Source organism: Electrophorus electricus, chromosome 20, assembly GCF_041902795.1.
Source record: "Electrophorus electricus isolate QZ-2024a chromosome 20, ASM4190279v1, whole genome shotgun sequence".
Taxonomy (NCBI): domain Eukaryota; kingdom Metazoa; phylum Chordata; class Actinopteri; order Gymnotiformes; family Gymnotidae; genus Electrophorus; species Electrophorus electricus.
In genome coordinates, this window is record NC_137516.1 from 13,087,173 (window position 1) to 13,099,109 (window position 11,937).

The 11,937-nt window shown below is 39.2% G+C and overlaps 1 protein-coding gene across 7 annotated transcripts in view; it reads right to left on the minus strand.

Annotated features, from left to right (window-relative positions):
- kmt2cb (lysine (K)-specific methyltransferase 2Cb) overlaps positions 1 to 8,923 on the minus strand; it is an 81,123-nt gene extending 72,200 nt beyond the window's left edge. For 5 of the 7 annotated variants that reach the window (XM_081703750.1, XM_081703751.1, XM_081703748.1 and 2 more), the window contains exons 1-2: positions 8,121 to 8,923; positions 4,929 to 5,111 (exon numbers count right to left, since the gene is read on the minus strand). In XM_081703750.1, the coding sequence (XP_081559876.1) occupies positions 4,929 to 5,110 (182 nt within the window). In that variant the 5' untranslated portion in view covers position 5,111; positions 8,121 to 8,923. The remainder of the gene's footprint in view (positions 1 to 4,928; positions 5,112 to 8,120) is intronic. The other 2 variants (XM_035536468.2, XM_081703752.1) reach the window with 1 other exon arrangement.
- Between the last annotated feature and the right edge of the window lie 3,014 nt (positions 8,924 to 11,937).

An 11,937-nucleotide genomic window follows, 5' to 3' on the forward strand; every position in this document is an offset into this window, starting at 1 on the left:
GCAAGCTTAATTTGTACCTTCAGGCTATAAACAGACAAATCAGTGGATGCCAAAGGACTGAAGGAAACGTTTGGAATGAATAATGGATGAGTAGGCTATTTAAGGATAGAGATTGAGTGAACATGGGCAGTGAGTCAGCCTACAGGACCCTGAGCCTAGCGAGTTCCTTCTGCTGCGATAGGCCAGTCCGGACATGGTCCGGTGATGGCCTACTGCGGCCTATGGTGCCAGTTCTCAGACTACCCAGTCATATGGTGTGAGGAGGCAGTCACATGACAAGGTCGAACCAATGGTCCCAAAGAGCAGTGGGACAAGGAACGGCTGAGGGGGTTGAGGACAGCGCTGAACATCCTTATCAAAGTATGTATGTATGTATGTATGTATGTATGTATGTATATACTGAATAGCTACAATCAGGGTTGGAAAGGCTACCCTTTTAAATGATACACCATGGGATAAAACTTGATGACAATTCTATCACGTCTGTGTACGCCTGCCATCTGTTAAAGTTGTGGTGACAGTAAACAGTCTACTGCAAGAGTTGTCCTGCAAAGGACACCCAAGGACAATACAAACGCAGTCGGTGTTGGGACACTTACTAATTTGAGAAAACCATGTCAGAGGGAGACAATAACACCCCAGAGTGAGAGTGTGTGGGTGTGGTTTGTTTGTGCATGTGTGGGTTTTTTTTATTATTCATTTTAATAATTATTTTTTAAGTGTTAAAGGGATGTTACTGAAAATTCCTAAGAAGCATGAACTGTTTTTACAACACTGTCATAGTCCAGAAAAATCTGTGAAGGTTTAAGTCCCTGACATGATAGTACTGTCCCAACCCAAGCTCTATGATAGACATTAAAGTTAAGCAGTACCTCCTCCAAGCTATGGTTAAAAATGAAGAAAAGAATAGGACATTAATGACTGACAAGCTCTTCACACTCATAACACAAGTGACCATTTCAATGTATGATGGGCATGTGACCAAAAGTGCTATAGGCATCTTTTGTCTACTCAAAAAGGAGCAGTGCTTGCACACAGTCTTATGCATGCCAGCTATGTCATCAAATACTTTTTGAATTATGCCCCCAAAACTGGTATTCTGAGTTTATCCCCTAAAAACAGCCACAACCGGACAATGTTCATCCCGGCTAAACCTGAGCACAGCTTCATATGGGTGACAACTGCCAAACTCACAAACAGTAGTCCTCGATATCAGCTCCATTGTAGCAAAGGAAAGTAACAAGAGTCAAAAGAAGGGAAGCATGTTTCTCTGAGCTATGAGGGGGGGAGGACCGAGGAAAGAGAGGAGAGACCAAGAGACGGAGCTCAGAGGGAAGCACAAAGGAGCAGGGAGAAGGTGCTTTGGTACCTCCAAACCAAACAAAAGACTCTTTAGGTTTGATTTAGGCCATGTCTAAGGCCAAGTTGGTGCACATTAACCAGTTAACAATATGGATCTGTTTTTAAGGATCACATCATGGACAGCCTACAACGTACACACAGCTCCTCAGCATAATTTTACTCTTACTTTAAAAACGGTCATCAGTATTCACACCTAATGTCATATTGCATGGTTTTTAAAGATAATTCTTAAGATACTCTGTCAGTGTATTTTCTGAATCAAACTTGCTGCTATTCCATAAAAGCAAATTATTTCTTCCAGATGATGTTCAGTGAAAGGCAGAGCACATCAATCTTTGCTTACACATTGTATACACATTGTCTGTAATATGCCTCTATCAGCATCATTCATTCTGATTTCATATTTGTAACAACAGCATCACTGAGAATGAGATATGTAGCAATCCTTTAGAAGTGTTAGTAAAAATTGTTATACTCTGTGAAAAAAAAAACACTTTCAGTTTAGAGTGATGTATACAGTGAAAATAATTTGGAGGGATATTCTGGGATCAAAACAATCCATGCATCAAAAAGAATGTGAGCCAATCCGTGAATGTCAATAACTAGTTATGCTCTACATCTCTTCCAGTAAAATGTTTTCACCTCCCAAAGAAATAATTAAACCATCCATTTGTTTCTTTTGTGCCTTGTTAAGCATTTAAATATAATTTTTGATGCCTTATTACAAAATTGTATCATAAAATATCCACATGCCACACCTTTAATAGGTTTGAAAAGGTACATGATGGCATTTGACTTAATGGCCAAAGAGATCATGTTTGCCATTTGCCCATTCTGAACTGAATACAACCATGTCAGTGCAAAGGACAGAAAACTTGGCTTACTATGACGTTTGAAATCTGAGCCTTCAGGTATGCTATGACAGATTTCCCTTTATAATTAGAGGGGAAATAATTTCTCACATAACATGATACACAAAACAAACTCGGAGTGTTAGTTCACTGCCACAGTTGTGACATGGCACAACAGATGTAATCCCATTTTGTCAGGTCCCATCCATCATGTTATTACCCATAGTACTTATTCGTCAATTTGCCACATGTTCTAACAGTGACTAACTGTTGAAACACAAAGACTGACCGGACAACGGCAATGCAGGAGCACAGGACGCAGAAAGCCCGAACTCTGGAACAGAGCGAGTACCAGTCGCAAAATTACAAAGTGCTTCATGGTCCCAGACAGCTGTCTGTGATACCGCACAACAAAGAGGCAAAAGAAAAGAAAATCTCACAGACAGCCTGCTGAACAGAAAATAAAAGAAAGATATCCATTTCATCTTGAGCTGAATTGGCAATGGTCATCTGAAAACATCCATTCACTCCCAACCAATACCTCACATCCTGATATGAAGGCTGCAGGATGTTCTAGAAAACGTCGGAACATTGGAATACTACTATAACAGGCTATGGCTATTTTTAAGTTCAAGTACAACAATCTGAAAATCAGCTGCTTCATTACAGTCCTGTCTTAATCACTGTAAACATCAGAAAGCCATAGGTTTATGTGCTACTAGTCAGTCAATTTGACAACACCTTACTTTAAACATGATTATTTGTTATTTGCAAATGAAAAAGCATAGAATGTAGCTATGATAGCCCCTTTAGATTGACTGGGCACCCAACCCCCAAGCACAGAGCCCTATAACTTATCCCCATGATCCCACTATGGAGGGGGGGGGGATCTGTTGTTGGAAGTAGTGCCAGCTCACGGGTTTAAGTGAAAATCTGGAATGGATTTTTGCATGAACTGGAACTGTCTGACTACAGTTACGCAAACATAAGTCTTCATGACCTTCCTTAAAACCAACCAATGAATGGGCTTTATTTTGTCATAAACAAACTTGAGTACTAATAAAGCCAACAGCAGGAAGTAAATAAATTACAAACTTAAAAAACAAACAAAAAATTAGTTCTTTGTACAATCACACTCATTTCTAACAATAGTAACACCAATTAACAGGTACGTTCACCAATATAAATATTTAGCATGTGCAGAGTAAGCACACAAAGACGATGACGGAAACTCCCCTCCAATTAGACAGTCACCTCAGACAAACATTGGAAACCCTCCTCTGAATGCAGAGAAAGGCCAAGAGGAAGTCAGAACACATTATCATCTTGCATGGTGAATAGGTTCGTTCGGCTCAAATCTCACACGCTGTCTGTGGCACTTTTAACAGGTGGCTCTGCAAATGGGCTCTAAAAGGCCAAATGATCTCTAGAGATCTTCTTCACACAGGAAATCCACTCAGCAGCCCTTAAACATAGAAATATCCAAGATAGTAAGCAGATCTTAGCTGACAGTAGTTACAAACTACAGACATGTAGATTTCTCTGCATAATGGCAAATATAAAGAAAAAATTATTAATTGATAAAGTCCCCTTCAGGCAGCCTGGACACTGAATGCCAAGATAAAATAAAGAAGCAGTTATATTATTTAACCTGCTAAATCTATTATATGGCTCCAAAGCCAGTAAGGCTCGGCCATATGCAAACTCACATTGCACTAATTCACCTATATGGGATTGGAAAAAGTCCAGAGAAAGAGTAGTACATGCAATGTACTGGTATAATCTGTTAAATTGATTATGGACTATTGAACTTTATTTTTTAGTTATTATAGTCCTTTTTTGCCTTATACGTAAGAAACAAATGTGTGACAGCCATGTGGATACTGGAAGTATATAGGTATATGTGGGGTTTGCTATTTTACTTGAATTTCATCTTACACAAGAGGTCCTGGTACTGGTCACTTATGACAGGCCCATACAGCATAGTGAACTCGCACAAATGACCAGGAATTAGTAGGGTGAGAATGATTGAAACAGACTTGTGGGGGGTCAAGACTGCCACACTACAAAGACCACAACTCCATATGGATTAAATTTTTTTTTTTTTGATAATTATCTCATATTAGTAGGGTTAGGCTGTCCCATCTGACAGCCAAGATACACCTTTGCATTCTACTGGAGACAGTTTTAAGTTTTAAATGTTAGTAAAACTTGTAGTAAAACCGCTTTTAGTATGAACGACATTTATTAAATTGTTCCACATATATAAGTATTAAAACAGAACTTATGGCAACCTGATGGGAAGCTCAAACCCCATTGGTTAAAGGCAATTACAATACGATTTCTATTCTAGCATAACGCATACCTGATGTGGAAAAACTTTTCTTGGGGATGATGCATAAAATGGAATGTTTGTGTGTGTATGAAGAGATGGAAAAACATCTTGACTCAATTCTCAAGTAAAAGTGACTTTCCAACCAAGAGTTGAAAAAAAGGTTTATTTGGTTATCTTTTTAAACTCACTAACTTTTACTTTTACTGTATTCTCTATTGTGCCAGTCCCAAGTTTTAGCAGTCAAACAGACTCTAGAATTCAAACCACCATGAAGCAACTGGTAATAGACAACCTGTTGATTTAGATCACAGCACAATAAGGTACTTAAATGTAAACAAAGCAAACACACACAGAAGCAGTTCAGAAAGAGTTGAGCTTACTTCTTTCTCTGTCTGGGCAGAAGGGGAGGTTGGGCGGCTGCAGACAGAGCATCCTTCCGAGGCCTGCCTCGAGGCCGTTTATCAATGGGGGCGGGGCTTCCAGTGGGCGTGGCCACAGAGCTGCTGAGAGGAGGCGAGGGTCCTTTGTCAGAGGGGTCCAGAATCTTCTCCTCTGATGACATTCTGATAGAAAGAAAAAAGGTTACACACAGACACTTTATTACACATGATATCAGTGGGTCAGGATTAACATTACCAGCACTTTTCAAACATGCAATCCATCACATTATGAGGGATCATGTTAAGAACTTTGCTTTTATAACAGTATTAAAATAGCTGACCTGGTTGACCTAGGCTGATTTTATTAAGGACCATAAATGGGTATAGAATTGCTAAAAAAAAATGCTATTTGCCAAATAACTGCCATGGATGATTTTACAAATTAAGATATTAATAAGAGGCTTCCTTCAAATGGTCAAATGTAGCAACCAGGCCTCATGAAACCAATATTAAATGTAACAACCCTAGTCATACACCTGTTATACATAATGCATAGGCCAGCATGTACCACTAATGCAAAGACTGTTACACTTTTTTCCAGTGTATGTGAGAATATAGTGGCATAGATCTTAGCCCCAGAATCATGGACAAAGATGTGCACAATCAAACAGGGCCAGGTTTTTTCAAAAGTAGAGATCATCGTTAACTGCTAGAGCAAGTGAGAGGTGAAAGGTGTCTAAGGTTGGCACTCGTTTGTCTGCCTGTGCATGTGATTTAGTGCATCAATCTAAGTGACGCCAATTCCACTAGCACTGTAATATTTGTAACGCTAATGCAAGCCACAACAGTTCCCTCTGAGCTCACAACCTTATTTCAAAATGGCATCAAAGCCCAACCATGCATTTTACATAGAGCATATTTATAAAGCAGCACAGGGTATTACTTAAAAACTGTAAAAGCATGTATAGTTGATATAGTTGGTTTTAGAAATGAAAAAATTACTATGGGAGTACAAAATAGTCCAGAATCTATAATTAATAACTTTAATGAAGGACAAATGGTAAAATCATACTGCTGTTCACATTCTGTACCAAAATTCTGTAAACAGATTTCTCACTTCAGTCTTGGAACAAATTCCAGCCCAGCTCTTTAACGCTCACTTATTTACACACTGTTCACATGTATTTTTTAATTCAACTTTTGGTCTCTTAATAGTTTGCTCCAGTTTGTTCTCTAGTAGGTACACCAAGACAGTTCTACAAGCATCCGTACAGCTTGTGCTGTTTCAGCGAGGCATGCTTCTTTAGGAGAGGGACTCCATTCTGTCACAGCGCCGGCAGCGGCTGCACCGGGGCCAGTGTGGCGTGCACGTTGTCACTTGACTGCTGCTGATCACTCGGCTTGTTATTCTCGCTCAACGTGATGCCTGTGCCCACCTGTCCGTTCAGCTGACAGGGCACACTGCCAGTGGGACGCTGCATTTCCGGGAACTACGCGGGATCCCTCCCTCAGCTGGGCTTTGTGTGAGTAAACAATTACACTGCTCCAGCTCAGGATCCCTGCCCCTCACCTTCCCCCACCCCGAACAGGCCACGCACGCTAACAATAGAGTGCACGCACGCACGCTGCCGACAATGCCAAGTGAGCTACGTCAGTGGCTCGCATACATCCTGAAATGCAAGACAGTCTTCTTTTAACAAGCATCCAAGCCATGCATCCTTAGAATTGAACAAAAAGGGATACTACTTTTTATGTGAGGCTAATATTAGGTCCACCATCATAGTATACTGGGGGCCTTGCAAAAATAAAGACTTCCTATAGATGTGTTTAGAAAACAAAAGGTGTTGGGTCACTGATAAAGCCACAACACTCATTAGTTCTGTGATGACTCAGCATTCAGTGACTGACAAGAAAGATTGACAAACAGAAGAAGCTCCGGAGCTGTGACTCTTCATAGGGAAGGGTTAGTGCAAGATCAATTAGTTGTGTCTTCTGGGCTGTTGGGGGACAATATTGTACATTTGCCTCTTGTTAAAACTGTTTGTGGATGTTTTGCACTGATAGAAGCTTCTGACACTATTGTTTGTCTTCAGAATTAAGGGATGGTCTTCCATATCAGTTACAAATCTATGCTATATGTTCTTATAGCAGTCTGGAATATGCAGTTTATTTACAAGTGAACAAGGAAAAATAATTGGCACAATTCTCAGTTAGCAAGAAACGGGGGAACAGACATGGGAAGAAGAAATGTTGGCAACATCAAGAGTAGCCGGACCAAGAGTAGTAGTTATTTTAGGTACAGCTAGACTCTGAGTACTTGGACAGTCAAAAACTCTTAATGTACTTTACATCTGATAAATGTATATTTGCTTCTATTTTAAATGATACCGTTGTTTTATTTTAGAGGGCATGCAACATTTGAGAACAAGGAAAAACTGATAGCCTTTGTTTAACAACTGAACACAAAGCAAGTGGTTCACATGAGGGGGGCATGTCCAGCTTTTTGCCTTTGTTCATTTGACTCAGGAGATTACTGTTTATTTTTTCCCCCAACACGGATGTTCAGTTGTTATCAATAAAATAATATTTCCACACATTGCTCTGAGTCTAACAGTTAAGGTTAAGGGAAATAATACACAAAAGCCGGTTGATTCATCAAAGTAGTGCTTCAGGAGGCTGATTCAAACGGTCCGAGAAACTCAATGGCTGAGCTTTCGAGGATTGTTGCCGAAGATAGCAAGATAGCTAACCTACAAAGATTTATCCTAAGAGTTTGAGAAAGGCAAACAGACACTGTAAAGATTAACTACGTGATATGACTGTACGAATAACAGAAGAATATATTCAGATGTGTAGCTTAGCACTGACTAGCCACACCAGTTCGACAGGCCTCGCTCCTCGGCTGAGTAGCCCAACTTGGAAACGTTAGTGTCCAAGCGGGAATACAATAACGGGCACACACTCCAACCAGACATTGTTTGAGACATAGCACACCGTTCAAATGCTCTGACCAGGTTACCTTTAGGACCGCCAGGACTACTATGAAACGCTCTGTGGAAGAAAGAGGAAAGCCCGAATAGACACGAGTAAAATAAACTGTTCGGTGACGTGTTAGATTTGTAGGGAAACGTGATATCGACAGCAAAACGACTTGCAATTCATGAACAATCGAAATGAGGTATTTCTACTTACCTCTTCAACCCTAGCAATGTTTAGATATTTCCTTCATGTCAATAATCGTGTTTTTGACATACAGTACTTTGTTTGGTGTTTCTGAGGTTTGGGGGTTGGTAATAGACCACTATCCCTCAGAGACAGCAAACGACATAGGCTCCGCAGTTCAGATATTCCGGTTAAAAAAATCCAGTTTATCTCCAAATGTTTGTAAAATCGGCAATGTAACATCCAAAAGGTTAAACTATTTATTCCTTTCGCCTTAGTTTGGCAATCAGTTTATTTTTATTCCGTTTCATCCCACATCGCGAAATCCTTGAGGGTTACATCCCTGTGCTGTGGGCTATTCTTCCAACGATGCTCGTGCGTAAACAAGTCGTACCAAACGCTTTTTGGAATCCAGTTAGCCGGTGACAGTAAAAAAAAAACCTCTTGCCATAAAAAAACCTCGAAACAACCTGATATTGAGCCTTGCCTTTAATCAAAAATTATTCCGTTCAGCTCGCGGAGCAAGCTGTAATTTTGAACAAAAAAAAAAACCCACACTGTTATAGAAAACACATCCAAATAGTTACATTTCCGTGAATTTGGTTCAGCACACAAAATAACTAAAAGAAATATATCATAACTACTATGTTTGAAGAAAAGAAACTGAACACTAAATAGCTATTTAGTCACAAATATTAAAGTTGTAGCTTGCACTCCATGGTAGCCATATTTGAGTCTGACCAAATTACGCCCTGTAATCTAAGCAAGACCACCGTAAGTAGTACCACAGTTTAGCTAAAGTCCGCCGTATAGAACGTTACTTTTTTGAATAAATATGTCGTTTTATGAATATTTGAATAGATAACGACTTATTACATATTCACTATATTCCTTCGTATATACAGCTATCGATAAATATTTTCGCAAGAAAATAAACTGACCCTGCGGAGTGATATGTTGGAAAGCTCAGCAGGTGAGGCGACTTTTTTTTTTTCGAGGAAGTCTGCAAAATCTGGTACGGCGCACTGGAACGAACTTGTTTCGCGCTCTCTATCTAGAGCTCTTTACACAGTACGGTCACTTTCATTCGGCCCTGTCATTTGCCATGGTCTCAAATGCATTAACATGAAGCTTTTGGGAATGCTAAGGATAGGATTTGGACATGGTTTTTGTAAGATATAAAAAGTCTGAACAGACATAAAGAAAACTAAGCAAATCAAACTATCCATTGACATCTGTTTTGACATATTATAGTGACCAATAAGTACAATTATTGGTCATTATATTGTTGGAATTGGTACTCTGGAGCTGTAGGACCCAGCCCTATAGCTTGTCAAGCTCGTCAATATGCTGAAATCAGCACATTTCTTCTAAAAAACTTCAGGTATGCTACAATAAAGAGCTTAAGGACTGCTGCTCCATGGCACCTCATGGTGCTGATATTGAACTTACTGAGCTCCTGTTTTATTGCTTCCTCCATCAGATCTCTAGTAAGGGAGCTTCCCACTAATAAATAACTACTCCTTATTACACAGTCAAGAGTATACAGACAAACAACTCTAAAGACAACTGACAATGAAAAAGAGAGACAAACTAGCTTGACACATGTTTCCTCAACAAAACAGAGGTCATCTCATAAAACAAGGGTCCATAATATTGTTAAACATAATATTAGAATATAGTCCAAAACTGTCCATGAATTATTACTAAGAAATGTTCTGATTCTCCAGAGATTTTACAAACCATTTTCTCTGGTGCAATCTTCCTTTACTTCCTTTCCCTTTATATACTTTTGACTCTTAAATTATTGCATTTTATTTATTGAGCGCACCAATACAAAAGCAGTCACGAAGGCCAAACAAAATGAGGCCGGGGTGACTCCAAGATCCGAAACAAATCCAAAAAGGCCTATGACTGAAAGGGACCTAAAAATTAATAGATTAGGTGGAAGGAACCAAATGCTATATATTTTCATATATTTTCTGGGAGCCCAAAATCCCTGGCAGCACCCCTGATTAGAGACACAAGTTTACAAAACTGTCAAGTAACTGCTCCCAAAATAGATAAACACTAGTGAAGATGATTCAACTTTTCACAATGATCAGGGGAGACTGCATGACACTGGAAAAATACAACTGTTATGCTGAATAAGAGGAAGAGACACATCTGGGTCCAGAAACACAAATCAAGATGTCAGTCTTGTATTAATTTTGAGTTTCTGGACTCTAAGCCCAAATATATTTGAAATATTTGGATCCAGTTGAGATGTAATTGTAGGCACAAAAGACAATGGGCACTTGGGTTGTTCTTGAGTGGTTCCTGCTGTGAAGAGCTGAGGACACCTTGTGTAGCTTGACTGGTGACATAGTTGGTAATGTTTACATGTACATTTATGGCATTTGGCAGACCGTCTTATCCAAAATTATTTACAGAATTTCTTTGATGTCTACTAGGAAATTATTTATCCATAGTGCTGCTACATATCGACCAAGTCACTGCTGGAGTCAGGAAGTAGTACAGTTCAAGCACACTTTTATATTTGAAGTTATATTTAAGTGCTTTTAAATCAACAGTAGTTTTCATTTAAATGTTGAATGAGGCATTCATTAAATAGGTGTGTCATCAGTTGGACTTTACCAGTGGATTCAGACAGCCAAAGGGAATTCATTCAATTTATTAAATGTAATAGGTCAAACTGAGTTGTCATTGTAGTACAGTAGTATAGTGAAGGTTTGATCAGTGTGGCAACAGTTGGATGGACCTTTTGGCTATCTATACAATCATTAGACTTTTCATCTTTATGTATGCAAGTACAGGAAGTCTGTGGAGGCAATGTAGGAGTTTAGCAGGTCCAGGGCAATATCAGCCAGTATAGCTACCAGACCAGACCACATACACCCTTGCATCAGTGTTAGAGCTGGTTGGGCAGTCCTTTATTCTTCTTCAAGATGATGAGCACGAAAGCACTGGGTCAAAGAAAAACAGCCCTATGTGACCAACATCTTGGGGAAACTCAATAATAACTCAATTCATAAATGCTTTGTGATTTATTAAACAAGTATGAAAGACACCAATTGAAATATCCAACACAGGTAAATTCACTACAGAAGTTAAGAAAATATCACTGTGAAAATGTTAGATTTACAAATCAGGTGTTAACACTACCAAAAGCAATTATGTTGTCAGCCATTGCTCAGTGTGTAAGTTAACTATGCTCCTTCACAATGAAAAGAAATCGATTTGAAATCAAATGATGCCCCCTAATGCATTCAGAGAGAGCAGCATCTTAGTATAATTCTGACTTACTTAAACGTGGGAGTCCAACTAAATAAGTACCACTACAGCACCATGAGTATCCGTATTTTTTGGCAAGGCCTGGAAGAGGTACCTCTCTCCATCCATTGCCATAATTATACCTATAGCAAGTGACATCTCACATTTGTAAGGATTAAAGTGGATGCCATAGCAGTGCATGCCATAGCAGAACTAAAGACTTCAGCAAAGGTGCTTCATGAGCAGAACGCCATGCACGGCCTGCAGATTGTTTTCCCTTTCATTGCTCCTCTTCCTCTGGACAGGCTCCATCTTATGCTATGAAATAAATCCATTCTTTTCCCAGCTATATAGGAACCACACATTGCAATATAAGATACATACTTGTCAGGTAATAAACACAAATGATTTTTGATGGCTCCTTTATGCATTCCCAAAAATAATAAGCTCAACTTACAAGGTCTGAATTGTTGCTATGTAAAGTAGATTATTGAATATTAGCTTGGATAGCTTGGATGAACACTGGATAAAACATATTATTGTATAAAAACGATAGAAATATATAGTTACATCT